Source organism: Struthio camelus, unplaced genomic scaffold, assembly GCF_040807025.1.
Source record: "Struthio camelus isolate bStrCam1 unplaced genomic scaffold, bStrCam1.hap1 HAP1_SCAFFOLD_218, whole genome shotgun sequence".
Classification (NCBI taxonomy): Eukaryota; Metazoa; Chordata; class Aves; order Struthioniformes; family Struthionidae; genus Struthio; species Struthio camelus.
In genome coordinates, this window is record NW_027182609.1 from 3,801 (window position 1) to 16,990 (window position 13,190).

General features: G+C 55.3%; 2 protein-coding genes across 2 annotated transcripts; both read left to right on the top strand.

Annotated features, from left to right (window-relative positions):
• Positions 1-1,108: 1,108 nt before the first annotated feature.
• On the top strand, positions 1,109-2,011 carry LOC138064986 (olfactory receptor 14A16-like; the record flags this gene model as incomplete). Its single annotated transcript, XM_068929232.1, has 1 exon — positions 1,109-2,011. A coding segment is annotated over exon 1 (903 nt), but the record flags the coding sequence as incomplete, so codon positions are not given.
• A 5,317-nt stretch (positions 2,012-7,328) lies between these two features.
• LOC138064987 (olfactory receptor 14J1-like) lies at positions 7,329-8,231 on the top strand (the record flags this gene model as incomplete). Its single annotated transcript, XM_068929233.1, has 1 exon — positions 7,329-8,231. A coding segment is annotated over exon 1 (903 nt), but the record flags the coding sequence as incomplete, so codon positions are not given.
• Between the last annotated feature and the right edge of the window lie 4,959 nt (positions 8,232-13,190).

Sequence of the window (13,190 nt, forward strand, 5' to 3'; positions counted from 1 at the left end):
GATCTCATTGGGACGAAGATGTCTAGAAAGGGTCGGGTCAGCCCCTGCCTTCACTTGACTGTTCCTCTCCCTTGCTGGAGTGGGAGCTGGTGTGACTGATCCGGACACAGACACCTCTGTCCAAGAGGGCAAGGCTGGGGGAGATGAATCCCTCCCAAGGATCTTCCCTTTCCGAGACAGCTGGCATGCGTGCTTGACAGAGTCCAATAGTGTCTGACCAGGGTCTTTTTGATGTTCCACACCTGGAGAGTGTAATGTTTAATATCAGAATTTATTCTTTGATGATATTTGATGTTACACGGGGGTTTGGATTCAGCAGAGTGATACAGCAGTGTACTGAAATCACAGTACAAGTGTAAGTTACGCTTAGCAAAATGCAGCAATTGCAATATGCAGTTTAATCACAATAAAAATGTGATCCCTGTTACCAGTCTCTATAATATGCTCACCGTCACGACCCTGGGTGTCCCCAGTCACTGGGAAGGAGTATGTGGGTTGAAACCAGCTCAAGTCTGTTGGTCCCTTGGCAATTCTTCTGTTAGTTGGTCAGGTGTTGAACTCTGTGTTGGGCTGAGCCACACACACACTTCTCCCCGTACAGATCTGGCTGACTCAGGGAGACATTCACACGCCTTTGATGAACTCAGGCAGAACCATTTACACCAGTTGATCCACTCCCTGGCCCGTCTCCCCTGAGCCTTCTTCCATTGTAGGGCTTTACTGGTCAGGCGCAGTGCTATATTCATCTCTCCTTATGGTAAATAGAGAAATTTCCCCCTGGGTCACTGGACCAAGTCTCCTTAACGCCACTCATGACACCCAAGCCCCTCCTATCCTCACCTGGGAATGTTTGGCATTTCCCTCATTGACACCCCCTGGCCGAGCAGAAGTGACCCCGGTGGAGATCATCAGCAGCGGCCACTGCTCTGCAAGGCACACTCAGGCAGTGCAAATTAGCACTCAAGACAAGGAACTGGATGAAGGAAAAGGACAAAGGGCATGTGGGAGGCTCCAAGAGAAGGGCAAAAGGTTTGGCTCACAGAAGACTGCTCTAAATTGTCACTGCCTTTTCCTTCTTGGACAGGTCCCCATTCCCAGAGGGAGTAAAATGTCCAACAGCAGCTCTCCCAAAGAGTTCCTCCTCCTGGCCTTTGCAGACACACGGGAGCTGCAGCTCTTGCACTTCTCGCTCTTCCTGGGCATCTACCTGGCTGCCCTCCTGGCCAACGGCCTCATCATCACCACCGTAGCCTGCGACCACCACCTCCACACCCCCATGTACTTCTTCCTCCTCCACCTCGCCCTCCTCGACCTGGCCTCCATCTCTACCACTGTCCCCAAATCCATAGCCAACTCCCTGAGGGACACCAGGACCATTTCCTACTTGGGATGTGCTGCCCAGGTCTTCCTATTTTTCTTTACAGTTGGAGCTGAGTGTTCTCTTCTCACTGTCATGGCCTATGACCGCTACGTTGCCATCTGCAGACCCCTGCACTACGGGACCCTCATGGGCACCAGAGCTTGTGTCAAGATGGCAGCAGCTGCCTGGGTCAGTGGTTTTCTCTATGCTCTCCTGCACACTGTAAATACATTTTCCATACCTCTCTGCCAAGGCAATGTCCTGGACCAGTTCTTCTGTGAGGTTCCCCAACTCCTCAAGCTCTCCTGCTCACAATCCTACCTCCGGGAAGTGGGGCTTATTGCGGTTAGTATTTTTTTATTCTCTGGTTGTTCTCTTTTCATTGTGCTGTCCTACGTGCAGATCTTCAGAGCTGTGCTGAGGATGCCCTCTGAGCAGGGAAGGCACAAAGCCTTCTCCATGTGCCTCCCGCACCTGGCCGTGGTCTCCCTCTTTGTCAGCACCTCATTTTTTGCCTACCTGAAGCCCCCCTCCATGTCCTCCCCAGCTCTGGATCTGGTGGTGGCTGTTGTGTACTCGGTGGTGCCTCCAGCAGTGAACCCGCTCATCTACAGCATGAGGAACAAGGAGCTCAAGGAGGCCCTGAGGAAACTCTTTCAATGGGTACACTGTCAGCACCAGTAACTGTCCCATGTGCATCTCCTCCTCATTCCCAGGGCATCTGGCATCAAGGCTACATGTCGTTCTTTTTTTATTATTGTTTTCCTTACTTTCTCTGATCCATTCTTGCAAAAAGAATAAAAAGTTTTGGTTTGTGCCAATTCTCCTCAGAAACCTCTCATTTGAATATAACCCAGAGACCATGATGATATCCTGCCCCTGGGGTAGACCAACGCTCTCCAGGGATCTGGGCTGGGGTTTGCCTGCCTGGGCTGCAGCTGTGCAGAAAAGGACGTGGGATGAACACATCTGGTTAGGACCTGTGTTTCTATATTCAGGAAAACATCATCACCATAAGAGTAACCTGCTTCATCTTTTAAACACCTTCCTTTAATGCCAGCCCTCAGAAGCCTAGAAAGTAGAAGACGGTCTCTTACGGAAGTCTGCTGAAGGAAATCGGTGGAGTTGTCTTCCCAGAGTTATTGGATCACAAGAAGGAAGTTACCTTCCTCACCTGTTGTCGTGGGAGGCCCAGGAGGGGCGGCTGAGCCAACCACAGAGCATCCTCACGCTCTGGTCCCCGCAGCGCTCCACGCTACGGGAAGGTTTGGGGTGGTGCTATAGGTGTCCCTGTCGCTTATGAATGGGTCACAATTAACAGCCAGAAACCAATCACAAAGCTTAATATGCATCACTGGTAGCAATAACAATTAAAAACTAGTAATAACAACAATAATAGCAACAATATACAGTTAATTAATCAGTGACCATACATTCAGCCCCCCACACAACATGGAACAGGAGTATTTACAATATCTACAAGTACCCCTATGTGTACATGAGCTCAAAGCGGTGAGGGGAAAGGTGCCTGGTGGTTACGCCGCTGGGGGGTATACTCACACGTCCACCGCTGTTAATGGCAGGGGGATCCCCAGCTGCCGGACCCAGCGTCCCAGATGAGGGGGCACGGCGGCGCTGGCTGTCCCGCAGCCTGCCGGGGAGGGGATCTTCCCTCGGTGGAGGGGCAGAGCCTTGGAGAAGGCTGCCCGGTGCCTTCAAACCTTGAGCAAGGCCGCCGAGGCTGCTGCTTCCCCAGCCGCTGCAGGGAATTCATCTCTCTCCTCCTCTCCACCGCCGTCGGCTGTGCTCGCGTGTGCCCCTTTTATACCCATCCCGCTTTGGGACGGCAGGCAAGGGATGGGGTGAATTTGTCTAGACCGCCGCTCTTAGTGGTCCGGTTCTGATCCTGAATTATAACGTGGACCTGTTTGCAGACCACTTTGTGGACTCACCTTCCTTCTGGAATATTCTGCGTGGTTGACAGGTGTGGGGGGCTTCGAGGGCCCATGTTAGCCCTCCACCAATGATTTTAAATTGTGGCAGTGGGAGATTTCTGCGGGCTAACCGGGGTCAGAGAGAGGACAGGGTGATTGACACCTTACACCCATTGCTCAATAAAACCTATCTTCCTCAGTTTTCCCCTAAACCAAACCTTCCATGGCACCCAGGCTGAGGGCGTTTGTACATGTTTGAGCTGCAGCACCTCAGCTGTGGCACCAGGGCTGAGAGCAGCCTTATGACAGGGAAACCTGTTACTGAGTGCCCAGGACATCATGTACGCAAAGGCTTTGCTTCCTAGCAGACACATGCAGGAGCGAATGGCACATGGCTGTGTAATGCTGATGAAGAGAGCAAACCCTGTAGTCCCCAAAGCCAGAGAGAAACACAGCTGGGCCGTGCAGCCCTGGGGTAGGAGAGGGGTTTGCTGCGCCGGGTGACTCCGAAGCAGCTTGGGGCCTGTGACAGAGGTGAAGGGGCTGTCCAGGAGGGGCAAGCTGCTGCTGAGAAGGTGCCTGGGGTAGGGCAGTCTTGGATGCAGCCATGCTGCGGACATCATTGGCATGTTTGCTGTTGATATCATCAGGTGAGAAGGTTCAGGAAGAGGAGAACCATCAGGGTTTGAGAGCATAGGCACACGAGTGGAGACTCTGGTGTGATGTGCCTCCCAGTCCTGCAGCACCCCTGGGTGTCGCTGGGAAGGACCTTGCCTCCATGCCATGGTGTTGGTGTTCACTTGCTGGCACATAGGCCGCAAAACCGTTCGAGACATCCTGTGGGGTCTGCCACAAACTCACTCCACCAGCCCATGGCTTCCCTGGAGGTCCTGTGTGGTATGTGCCAGCCACTTGCGGTTCCTGCTGGGCACCGCTGGCCCCTGGCACAGCACTAGAGGCCTTTTTTATTGCCTGAAAATGAGAGCCCTGAATTAATGGAAGTGCCTGCAAAGCCGGGACATGCATATGTCTTTGTGGTGACTTGAGCTGCAGTGTACACAGCTGGTGGAGCCTGGAGAGCAACCTAGCTCTCCTTCTGGTGAACACCTCCTTTTATTCAGCTGAACAGCACTGCATGTGCAGTGGAAACACATGGCTAAGGAAGGTTCAGACACTGAAAATATTTGGTGTAGTTTCAGGTGGCCAAGGGAACCCACCCCACCACCCCTCTGGCCCACAGCTGAGGCTCAGGCAGGATGTGGGTGTCTCAGAATTGCTCCATCACAGCTGGCACACACACACACACAGGACTTGGACCAAGCCTGGAAGCTCAGCCATCACCAGGGCTTTGGGTGTGAGCTGCTGACTCTCCTCTCCACCCCTATTGCTCATGGTGGCAGCTCAGACAAGGGCTTGCATGCAGGCACCTGTTTTGGGCACAGCTGAGCTGAGGCCAGAGGGATCCCACCTGCTAGGGGGTTGTGGGCTGCCTGGGAGGGAGCTGAATCCCCCTGCTGCCCAAGGCCTGCCAAGCTGACATGAACCACCTGCATTTCCTCCTCTGAATCCCTGCCCTGTGCAGGGGAAATGACCCCCTCCCTCTCCCTCTCCCTGTCCCTCTCCCTGTCCCTGCCCAGGTCTGCTGCCTGGTGCTGGGCCAGGAATAGGGCTTGAGAGAGGGGAACATGTCCCCCTCTCTCCACCTCTGTCCCCTGATGGGATCAAGCACACTGCTGAAATCAGTCTCCCTCCACAGTCCAGAGAGGGACTGGAGGTGAAGAGCACACTTGCAAGAGCATTTCCCAGAGGGGACCGTGCTGCCGCTCAGGAGCTGTGAGCCTTGGAGCCCCAGGACAATCACGAGGGAGCCCGAGGGGCAGAGGAAGTCACGCCTGCAGCTGTGTCCCTGCTCCTGAGTGGGGCCAGGCTCCTGGGAGAGAGGGAGCTGGTGGCACCATGGCAGCAGTGCCCATGTGCCCAGCTGTGTGCAGGAGCAGCTCCTCTGCCAAGAGCAGCAGGGCTGTGGGCACTGCCTGCTGCTGCTGAGAGGAGCTGCGAGAAGGCAGAGAGAAGTGGAAGGCAGTGTGGAGTGGGAGGAGAGAGGAGAGCTCCTTGTGGGAGACATCTTCCCAGCCGTTTGCTGGGAGGTGTAATCCCAGGGCTGAGCCTCTTCACCATCACACTGAAGGGTGACAACACCTGCAAGGAAGCTCAGCAAGTGCCTTCACCACCCCTCAGCCTACAGGCACCACCTTGCCAGTCTCATGGGAGATCTTCTGGTCTGCTGTTTAGCTCCTGCACACAGGGAGATGCTGCTGGGCAGCTTCCTGCTGCTTGGAGGTTTCTGTAGGGCAGAGCTAGGATCACAGTGGGTGGGATGGGGTCTGTGTGGGGACAGAGGAACAGCTCCCAGCAAGGACACCTCCAAGCAGCAGAGAAATGATCCGAGAGGGAGAGGAAACTGCTACCTGAAACCTCATGCGAGGTTGGGGTGCAGGAAATGCTCTGCCAGCCCCGGCAGTGCACATGCTTTCCCCTCCGCAACCCCCCTGCATCTGTCCCCTGCCACCCAGCAGAGCCCTCTGCCCTCCAGGCCAAGGGATCTAGCACCCTAATTGCTTTTTCAGCACCCAGAGCCCCAGAAGAGGAGAGGAGCAGCTCTCCTGCCATATGCCCATTTCCTAAACCGTGATCGAGGGACTGAGGACAACTGCCCTGTGATGTCTCCATCTGGGAGGTGGTGTGCACAGCTGGGTTAGGGCAAGACCTTGCTCAGTGTCCCTCACTCTTTCTCTCTTTGCCACCCTAGCCAGAAGCATCAAGGTGTTGCTCCTTGCTTCTCCCCCTGTCCGGGCCGCTCTTGTTCTTGCTCGGGGGCTTTCTGGGGATGACATTTGCAGCTGCAGACTCTAAAACAAACTCTCCTGCTGCAGAGCTGTCTCTACAGATGGAGTGAGAGGAGGAAGTCTCCTTGTTGCCTTCGGGGCTCAAAGGAGCAGAGTGTGTGGGGCTGGGGAATGAGCTGACTGTCCCTTAAGGACACCTCCAACTTTAAGACCCTTGACCCTTCCCGGGACTGTGCTGCTTGGCTATGTGCTGCCCTCGAGAAGGGCACAGCTCTTCTGGAGGACATGTGTAATAGCTGAATGTCCCATGCAGAAGCCCCAGAGGTGCTAAGGAACTGGAACTGCTGCTGGCGGTGGCTGTGTGTGGGCAGCTGAAATAAGCCCTGTGTGTCTTTGGCTACAAGCTGACTGTTGAGAGCTCCCTCTGTGTCAGAGCCACATCACCGAGTCCTTCTTCTGATCATCAGAGCCATGCGCGATGTCACACCCTCTCCATCACTCTCAGAACATGTGAGCTGAGAAAGGGAGGAGAGTTTGGAGATGTGCGCTGTGCAAGTGGACACCACTGTCAGCACAGGCCACTTTCCTTTCAGGGTATGATGTGGCTGAGATTGTCCTGTGGCTGAGAGAGGTGCACGCGCAAGGCATCTGGGACTGGGACTGCTGGGGAGACCAGTGTGCTGGCTCTGTCGTAGGGCACTGGGAGAGCTTTGGCCTCTCACGACTCAATTGTCTTCACTCTGAGAGCAGTGTAGAGGGTGCATATTCCTACCCTGCAGAGCAGACCAACAAGCAAGCCCCCCTCCCCTGCCCCCCACCCCAAATTGAAGCTGTTGCTTTGCTGGACAAAATGCCTCCGATTTGGGTGTGAAGATGCTGAAAAGTCCTTCTACATTGGAGCAGGACTGATGCCTCTGGAGGCCTCGGGCAGAGGTTCCTGCTCCTCATGGCACACTCAGCCAGCACAAAGTGGAGCTCTGGACAGGGAGTGGAACAAAGGTGCTGCTGAGAAGGAGAAAAGCGTGCGTGTGTGTGTGTGTGTGTGTGTGTGCGTGTGTGTGTGTGTGTGTGTGTGTGTGGGTTGGCGTATCTGTGTGAGAGGGAAAGAATTTTGTCCAGAGAGGGTCTCTCCTGACTTGTCACTGTCTTTTCCTCTTTGGAAGGTCCCCTTGTCCCAGAGGAAGCAAAATGTCCAACAGCAGCTTCCTCAATGAGTTCCTCCTCCTGACTTTTGCAGACACACGGGAGCTGCAGCTCTTGCACTTCTCGCTCTTCCTGGGCATCTACCTGGCTGCCCTCCTGGCCAACGGCCTCATCATCACAGCTGTAGCCTGCGACCACCGCCTCCACACCCCCATGTACTTCCTCCTCCACCTCGCCCTCCTCGACCTGGCCTCCATCTCTACCACTGTCCCCAAATCCATGGCCAACTCCCTGAGGGGCACCAGGGCCATTTCCTACTCGGGATGTGCTGCCCAGGTCTTTTGCTTTGTCTTCTTGTTGTCAGCCGAGTATTCTCTCCTCACTGTCATGGCCTATGACCGCTTTGTTGCCATCTGCAGACCCCTGCACTACGGGACCCTCATGGACACCAGAGCTTGTGTCAAGATGGCAGCAGCTGCCTGGGCCAGTGGTTTTGTCAGTGCTCTGCTGCACACTGCCAACACATTTTCCATTCCTCTCTGCCAAGACAATGTCCTGGACCAGTTCTTCTGTGAGATTCCCCAGATCCTCAAGCTCTCCTGCTCACACTCCTACCTCAGGGAAGTTGGGCTTATTGTGGTTAGTCTTTTGTTATTCTTTGGATGTTTCGTTTTCATTGTGCTGTCCTACGTGCAGATCTTCAGAGCTGTGCTGAGGATGCCCTCTGAGCAGGGAAGGCACAAAGCCTTCTCCATGTGCCTCCCTCACCTGGCCGTGGTCTCCCTCTTCATCAGTACTGCAGTGTTTGCCTACTTGAAGCCCCCCTCCATCTCCTCCCCAGCTCTGGATCTGGTGGTGGCCATTCTGTACTGGGTGGTGCTTCCAGCAGTGAACCCCCTCCTCTACAGCATGAGGAACAAGGAGCTCAAGGAGGCCCTGAGGAAACTCTTTCAATGGGTACAGTGTCAGCACCAGTAACTGTCCCATCTGCAATCTCCTCCTCATTCCCAGGGCATCTGGCATCAAGGCTACATGTCATTCTTTTTTTTTTTTCCCCTTACTTTCTCTGATCCATTCTTGCAAAAAGAATAAAAAGTGTTGGTTCATGCCAATTCTCCTCAGAAGTCTCTCATTTGAATATAACCCAGAGGCCATGATGAAGCAGGAAGCCAGGCTTCCCCCTTCCTCAGCAGACATGGGGGAACCTCAGAGCCCACTAGTCTCAGTTCCCTCGGATGCCCCCAGGGCAATGAGGGGAGTTTCCCTTTGTGAGGTCTCTTTTGTGATGCCAAGGGAGCTCAGGGGCACAGAGTCAGACTCAGACGAGTACAGACAGGGTGAGACCTTGGGTCCCATGTGCATTAGGAGAGCTCAGCTCCCCAGCTGCGCTCTTCTTCCAGGTGTGATCTTCTACCCCTCTCCTGCAAGGGTGGCAGCTGGCTGTCACTGTGGGCTGGTCCCTTCCCTCTACAGAGCTCCAACACTCACAGTGGAGCAGGAATGGAGGGGAGGAGGGTCTGGACAAAGGCTGTGGCAACAGACCCTCTGCTCCGCAGGATCATCTCCCCACTACCACAGCACATATTTCCTCACTGCTGCCTTTGAGTGGAGGCTGCAGACTTCCTGCCGACATGTCCACCAACAGCAGCAGGAATTGCTCTTGTCAGGGTTGCTCTCCTCATTTCCACCCTGTCCTGCTCTGCTCTCATGTGCACATATGGCCTCAGTGCTCTTGTAACATGGTGTTTGCATGGGGTGGGCAGTGAGTGGAGCCTCACAAAGTGAGGGAGGGAACATGGTGGAGTAACCAGAAGGCAAAGCGCTAGATCCGGGTATGCTTGGGGAAACGAGGGCTCTGCAGTGCCCAGAGAGGCAGTGGGGACCCAGGAGGTGCAGGGAAGGGGGACAGGAGAGTGATTCCTGCACCCTCAGTGAAACACCACAGGCTGGACACCACAGTGCACACCCAAACACATCTCCTGCCTTGGCCAACACCCTGGGTATCACTCTGAGCACCATCGATGAGCACAGACACAGGGCAGCAGTGTCAGTGGTGGTGATCCCTGTCCAATGGGGTCTGCTTCCCACCATGACCTGCTCTGCCAGGGCCAAGTCAGGAGTCACCTGATGGCCCTGTGGCCCCACAGTCTGCTCACCCTGCAGAGCAGCACCGACAGCCTGGTGGTGCACAGGGGAGAGGATGCAAGAACAGCCAGGCCAGCATGGACACACTGGCCTGGGGAAAGGCTCTCTGGGGAGCAGAGATGTCCCAGGAGAAAAGCAGGGCAGCAGGCAGAGACAGAAAATGAGAACGAGAAACAGGTTTCTCTGGGCACCAGCTCGGGGCAGGTGGCTCTGTCCCCGGGGCAACAGGAGGTGCCGGAGGGGCTGCAGGGCCAGGGCTGTCATGGTGTGCTGGGCAGTGGTGTGGGCATGGAGGGTTTGCAGGCAAGAAGGGAGGGGGATCTCGTGGGCACAAGAGCAGGGGAGACAGAGTGACCAGCCTCATCGCGAGAGCTCGTCCCTCTTGCCGGGGAGCTGCTCCCCTTGTCCTTGGGCCATGTCGGAGTTATGCTGTTGTGGCAGCCCATGCCAGTAGTGCACGTGCACCACGAAAAGGGCATGTTGGATAGCCGTATGTGCCAGTCAGAGATTCTTTAGCTGACCTGGGGGTTGTCTTCTTGAGGTGTGAGGGGGTTTACAAGAGCCAGCGCACACAACACTTAACAGTAAACAAACTTTATTCCTCCTCTCATAACAGCAACTATATATATGTGTGTGTATATATATATGTATATATACACCCACACACAATATTTATATACTGGTACAGAAAGGAAAATTAACAGTAATAACATTATTTCAAAGCAAAGTGTACAGCAGCAAGAAAGACACAAAACCTTTAGAAAGGGGAACAAGGTCGTGGAAGGGGATTGATGCCCAAGCTACTAGATGGCTGCGGCTAGAGCTGGACCGACAATGAACACGGCTGGGGGGCAATAGCCCCAGAGGGAAGAAGCGGCACCTGCGTGCAGGGCCTGCTGCAATTATCCCTCCGGACGGGGTATTCTCCGTTCCTGGGGACGGAGCAGCAGCTCCCTAGTGGGACTGGGACACACGGCTCTTGCTGGAAGAGGTGGCCCTCAGAGACCTCCCAGAAGACCCTCCGGACGGGGTGACACCTCATTGTAGGAGTCAGAGAGGGAAAGGTCAGGCTTCCTCTCCACGTAGTGCGGTGCCCTCGCACGGCGCCCCGGTCGAGGGGGTGTTGGTGACGAAGTCCCGTGGAGCATCGCTTCCACCGCTCTGACGGTGGCCAGCAGGTGCAGCTGCTCGGCGTCTTCAGCCGGGGAAATGTGCCTGTAGGAGGCAGCTGGGCGACTCGAGAGCTCTGACAAGAGCTGCCACAGCCTCTTCTTCCTCGGCCACATCGACCTTCGGCGAGTGTCCACCTGCCTTTGTGAGCTTTTATCCGGGGGTTCTTATAACTAGACTTATCCAGTAGGTAGTCACCCAGGAGGACTAACCTGACCAGTCAAAACATGCACTTTCAATCCGGCCATTTGCATACCCGCTGCCTTGCCAGCCTCCCAGAAGGTTCCTTTGGTCGACAGCCCAGACCACCTGATCTGGGATGCCCAATCAACTTAAAAGGAAAGTTGCGGGGACCTTTTGGCGCAGTATCGATTCCGCTCCAGGTTATAGATAGGGCACGGTGATTGGTAGTTTGTCTTCTAGTATGTTCCTATGGTGGGGAGGGGAGTTAATTCACCACAGCATCCCATCACTCCATCCCATCCTCTGCATCACTCATCAAGGCAAACAGCATTGGCTCCAGTAGTGACCTCTGAAGAACATCACTGGGAGCCATTAGTCCGTTGGACTTTGCACCACTGTTCTCCACCTCTGGAGCCAGGTGGCCTCCAGCTAATTTCCTGCATACTCCAGTGCTTACGGCTCCATCCCACATCTGCCCACTTTGGCGACAAAGGTGCTAGGGAAGATCATGTCAAAGGCCTTCCTCCTTTCAAGCTATACAGCATGCAGGGCACTCCCCTTGTCCACACAGCCAGTCATCCCATCCCAGGAGGCAATCTTGGGGGGGTCAGGTACACGCTGCCCTCAGTGACTTCATGCTGGCTGATCCCAATCCCTTCCTGGGGCTGGAAATTACTCCCACAAAGATTTGCTTCCCAGGGGCTGAGGTGACACGGAGCAGTCCTTCTTTTCCCAGAGGCTTTTTCTTGTCCTTCTGGAAGGTGGATGTCATGTTTGGGGGGAAGGTGGGGAGGGCTGGGACTGGAGAGCAGCTGTGGGGCTGTGTCAGCTCCTACCACACCACTGGTCCTTGCAGTTTGGGGAGAGGGGAGATGGGGCAGCAAAGGGGTTGGTGGCAGGTCAGCAGAGGAAGGGCAGGGAGCAGTGGGGGCTTCAGCAAGGGGTCATGGCTGGTGTTGGCAGGACGGAGCTGGCCACACAGCAGCACGTACCATGAAACCTGGGGTGGGCGACCAGGGCAGGGCGGGTGCGTGTGTGCCGCCCCACCAGCCTCCCAGCTGGAACTGGCCCCAGGAGGCAGGCCACAGGGACACTCTGGGTCCCTCCTTCTGGTGTCCAGGAGATCCCCTACCCCCAGCCTGCCTGCAGCCCCCCGGGCCAGCCCCTCTCTCCACGACACACCAAGACCCCCTGCCCTGGGGCTCCTCCCGCCGCTCCTGCTGCCCCAGGGGCACAGCACCCTGCCCTTCCTGGACACACAGAGAAACACGTTCCTCTTCCTCCTTTATGCCTCCTTGCCAGTGCACAATTGCTCCTTTCCTCTTCTCCAGGGACCTCCCTGCTCCCCGCAGAGCCTTTCCCCACGTCCGTGTGTCCAGGCTGGCCTGCCCAGCCGTTCCTGGACCCTTCCCTGGGCTCCCCGCAGGGCCCTGGGCTGGCGGTGCTGCTGTGCAGAGGGAGTGGGCTGTGGGGCCACGGGGCCATGGGATGACTCCACACTGGCTGGGGTGGTCATGGTGGGAAGCAGACCCAGGTGGATGGCCATCATTGCACCTGACAACACCCCCCCCCCCGCCCGCCAACACCGAGGGGTCTGTGGCCATGGACAACACTCTGAGCAATCACAGGGCATTTCCAGTGGCTCAGGCTGTGTTCAGCTGCGTTCCAAGATCCAGCCCATGCTTTTTCATTGAAGGTGACATGAAGGACTCTCCAGGCTCCCTTCCTGTGCCTGCGAGATCCTCACTGACTGTAGTGGGATTTCAGAGCTTTCACTCACCTGTACATTCATTGGTTGGGCCCTTTACCTTTTGGTGCCTCCAGTTGACTTTGTGAAGCTCCATTCACTGCCCACCCTGAGGCACATAGTACCCTTGGAGATACCCAATGCTCTCCTGGAGGCTCCATACTGTTTTAGAGAAGGACAGGCATCGGTCTCCAGCCCTGTTGGATGGGAGAGACCCCTTGACCATCCATCACCTCCAGGAGCCCTGGGCACCCACAAGTGACAGCTGAATCCCACCTTCTTTCACTAACACATCACCTATGAGCTCATCACCTTGAGCCCACAGAGAGCTCCAGAAAAGCATCAGGGTCTCTCAGGGTGGAAGTCTTCAAGCACATTTTTGACTCCAGCTTTGGAAGGAGAGCCCAACCTGAAAGCATTGCACAGAGGAAATCCTCTTTTATTAGAGCTAAGCCAGCTCTGACCCTGTGACAGACATGTTGACAGGAGGCCTCTGTGTTAAATAGATGGGGTTGATGCTGCTGGAGAAGTGGGATGAATTCAAACCTGTACAAACATGATTATCACAGAGAGAATGCCCAAAGCACAACAGTTGTTTGAGACAAATTAGAAACCAGTTTTGAAGAGGGATTGCCAGTTTATTCCTGCCAAAATAGTAACAT